General features: G+C 36.5%; 1 protein-coding gene across 2 annotated transcripts; it reads right to left on the bottom strand.

The window, feature by feature from the left end:
• Nucleotides 1-2,507: 2,507 nt before the first annotated feature.
• Nucleotides 2,508-3,401, bottom strand: LOC123271288. Of its 2 annotated transcripts, XR_006510817.1 has the most exons (3): nt 3,122-3,401; nt 2,782-3,041; nt 2,508-2,692 (listed from the first exon to the last, which is right to left on the bottom strand). XR_006510817.1 is itself a non-coding variant. In XM_044737576.1 (2 exons), the coding sequence occupies exons 1-2, from the start codon at nt 3,206-3,208 to the stop codon at nt 2,784-2,786; spliced, it is 345 nt and encodes a 114-aa protein (XP_044593511.1). In that variant the 5' UTR covers nt 3,209-3,401; the 3' UTR covers nt 2,763-2,783. The 2 variants fall into 2 exon arrangements, 1 of the variants encoding a protein (XP_044593511.1); XM_044737576.1 differs by lacking the exon at nt 2,508-2,692 and having other exon boundaries at nt 2,763-3,041.
• Nucleotides 3,402-3,622: the final 221 nt, after the last annotated feature.

The following is a 3,622-nucleotide window of genomic DNA, read 5'->3' as shown; positions in this document are numbered from 1 at the left end:
GTACTACATCAACTAAAATCCGAAACCGAAGGACGCCCTGGTTTGGATTCGTAGGATCCATAGCTCGAAAAGCCTTCGGACTTATGGATTACGACGACCACGAACACATTTCTCATGAAATAGACAAATTATACAATGACCAACGAGAGATAACAACACTCGTAAACAACTCAACGCATATAATAAAATCAGAAATAAACAAAATCATCTCCGATCAAAACAACACTAAGGCCAGAGTCACTCTGCTGTCCAACACAATCAATAGCTACGCCACCAAGGTCGGGAACGAGATCGAGAAAACGAAACTACGTCTACATTTTTATGCAAAGAGCCGACGAAAGAGTACAAAGAACGTCGAGTCTATTACGCTACCTCAAGGAAGCTGAGTCAGCGATAGAAGACGCTAAGAGAGGGGTCGTCCCAGGAGGAATTCTTTCACCAGATCAACTGAGAAATGCAACCAGAGATATTACAATACGTTTTCCCCACCTAAACCCACCTCAACCAGTGGACCACGTAAATCTCCAGATCTTATCCAACATCGCAAAGGTGAACACAGGAAGAATAGATAATAAATTCCTAATTATAATCACCCTACCGTTGCTGAACCAAATCACATTCCAACTCTATCAAATAAGACCTATACCTGTCCCTCAAACAATCGGAGGAGCCATGAGGAGCCTGCTGATCCGGCCAAGCAAGGACTACCTCGCAATAGACGCCTTACAAAATCAATACTTTTTAGCGGACACGGAAACCATCAAAAATTGCAAAACAATCTCAACAGACATAGCCTGTGAAATTAACGTCCCCCTCAAATTAATAAAAGACAACACAGAGTGCGAACTACAGCTCTATTTAAAGCCAAACAACGAGATAATGAAACAATGCGACGTCCGAATATTACCTAAATGTTCAACACAACTAATAAAATTACATCAATCGAATTCCTGGGCTTATTCCACCTGTAAGCCAGAAAACTTTATAACAACATGCGACTCAAAAATACGCATCGAACATCAGATCCATGGCTCGGGTACCTTCACCTTATCCCCCGGCTGCGTCCTAACAAATAATCATCTTGTAATCAAGGGGACCGAAGAAGAAACAGACACAATCGGTATCTTCGCCTTCCCCACCATAAACTTAACACATCTGGTGACTAACCTCACCGAAAAACCAAAACGACCTCATCTGCTGACAAACATCGCCGAAGAACCAGTAGGGGAAAATACCCTACTCTCTCCATGGGGCGACAGCCTCGAAGGTAACGAGAACAGACTCACGAGAATTGGACTCCACCATCAAGAAGAATCAAAGCATCGGTACATCACAATCGCAAACACAGGCGCAGTGCTTTCAATTATAACATCCCTCGCACTTTTCTTTGGATATTATTACTACGGTTGTTGTTGCAACTGCCTCAAACCTCTGCAAAAATTCAAAACAAGAAAACAAAAATCGTTCCAAGGAAAGACAAACGAAACATTCGAACTCACAGACACAATTTCAACATACCCAACTCGACCAGGATCCCCAGGACCAACAAAACACCAACAGAGTCTACCAGGAGTTCACGGACAACAGAGAATAACACCATCAACGCCATCCCGGACCGGCATTCGACTCGCCGACTACGACTACAACTAAAATGAATAAAAATTAAAAACAAGACAGAAAATATCTCTGTAAAAATTACATTTATATCTATATATTCTTCATTTTTTTTAAAAATATTATTATTAAATAAACATTAGAATTAAGCACATACATTTTACCTATATATTTTATCCCGAGAGAGAAAGAAAAAGGGAGAATCGATAACAATAAAAATTTAAAGAATATTAATTTCAAAATTTTTTTTCTCTTTCAACTTTTAAAAAAAAAAAAAAAAAAAAAAAAAAAAAAAAATTTTCTCCCCTCTTCTTTCCCTCTATAATACAAATTTTGTGTAATAAGTAGCAACCTGCAATATAGAACGCAGCAAACTAAACATAATATTTCTGTTTTAAATTAGTACAAAGTAAGTCATCTGTCGGCGGTTGAATTATTAAAAGATCCAACACACAAATCAATAAGAGCTCTGTTTTAACCGCGGCAAACTAATTACCATAAGTAGACGAATGGTAATGAGTAACGGCGACCAAATCAGTAGACTTCATTATCATCTACTGACTAAAAAACGACCGCCTCGCTTCAAACCACGCCTACCCACTTACGCAACACTTACTAATCTCTCGCTCTTCGTTCAACAGTAACCAAAGACATAATTCTATTAATATCAAACGACACAAATTTTTTTTTTTTAAAAAGTATCAGAATACTACTAACAATAAATATAAACAAAAAAAAAAAAAAAAAAAAAAAACATATATTAAGGAAGAACTAAATTAAACTATTTAAAAGTAAATTCAACTAAATTTAAATTAAGCTATAAAAAATTAAACTATTTAAATTAAATTCTAATTTAGGAAAACGGAAAAAGAAAAACTAACAACAATTCCATTTTGGTTGCCGATTTATTGAAAATTTTTTTTTCTCTCCATTTTCAATTTCTTTACTATATATTCTTTTTTTTTAGCAGCGTTATCCTAACCGATCCCTTCCCAGCATTACTCGGAACTTGGTTCCCCACCCGTCAAGCTGTCGAAGAGGCCTTGAAAATGGGAGTTGGTCAGCGAAATTTGACAACCTACAAAAATTTGATAAATAAATTTCTCTTCTCAAACAAAGTTCAAAAAAAAAAAAAAAAAAAAAAAAAAAAAAAAAAATTAAACTTACTGCTACGAACACATCCCGTTTAAAATAAACTCCATCAGTGCTACACGCAATCGTTGCACCTCAAAGTAATGCGGAGCAATAAATCGCCATTCAACTTCGGGATACTCCAACCCCAATCGAAAGAAGTAGGTAGCGATCTTGGACACTTCTGGACCAGCAGGTCCGAAGATGCTCATCCATTCGCTTACTAATGCCAAGGCCTCGTTCGGAGTGAGCGGTCCCTGAAGTTCCCGTAATAACTGAACTCCCCGCCTTAAGTCCTGAAACAATAAATAATAATAATAATAACAACAGTAATAATAATAACATTAATAAATTCACTTAATTCTCATAGACTTACCCGCTCACCATATACAGCGGTCGCGTATTGGAACCAAGTTCCATAGTTTTCATAATTCCTCTTAGTTACATACATGATGACTGCCATAACAATACTAACTATTCACTCCTTATTAATGCTCCTTCTTCGCTATTTCTCCTTACGCCGAAACTTAACACCTTGCCACGAGTTAAACCCTTGCTCAGCAAAAATATAAAAGAGCGGGAATATAACAAGATTTAATACGCCGCCAGACGACTAACTTTAAATCGTCGCGCGCAAAACAAGAACTCCATCTGCACGCAATAATTACACAAAAAATTAAAAAGTGTCGCTACTACTGATAAAACAGTAACTCTGCCAAGACAACAACGCAGGCAATTTAAATTAAATGTAACCGCTAGACAATATACTATTATAAAATAACTATATACAATAAATTATCTGTTACTATACATATATGTATTCATGTAAAGGGCAAAAGCGCACTCAATAAATAAAAAATAAATATTATAATGTTAA

The sequence above is a fragment of the Cotesia glomerata genome, linkage group LG9, assembly GCF_020080835.1.
Source record: "Cotesia glomerata isolate CgM1 linkage group LG9, MPM_Cglom_v2.3, whole genome shotgun sequence".
NCBI lineage: Eukaryota > Metazoa > Arthropoda > Insecta > Hymenoptera > Braconidae > Cotesia > Cotesia glomerata.
The sequence above is the reverse complement of the archived record's forward strand: the minus strand, read 5'-3'. Positions and strand labels throughout refer to the sequence as shown.

Bases quoted from the DNA above. Each gene is read 5' to 3' on its own strand.
- LOC123271288 (XM_044737576.1), bottom strand. From the start codon at position 3,208: ATGGCAGTCATCATGTATGTAACTAAGAGGAATTATGAAAACTATGGA. The intron at 3,042-3,121 runs GTAAGTCTATGA...TTATTGTTTCAG, and splicing joins CCGCTGTATATGGTGAGCGG to GACTTAAGGCGGGGAGTTCA.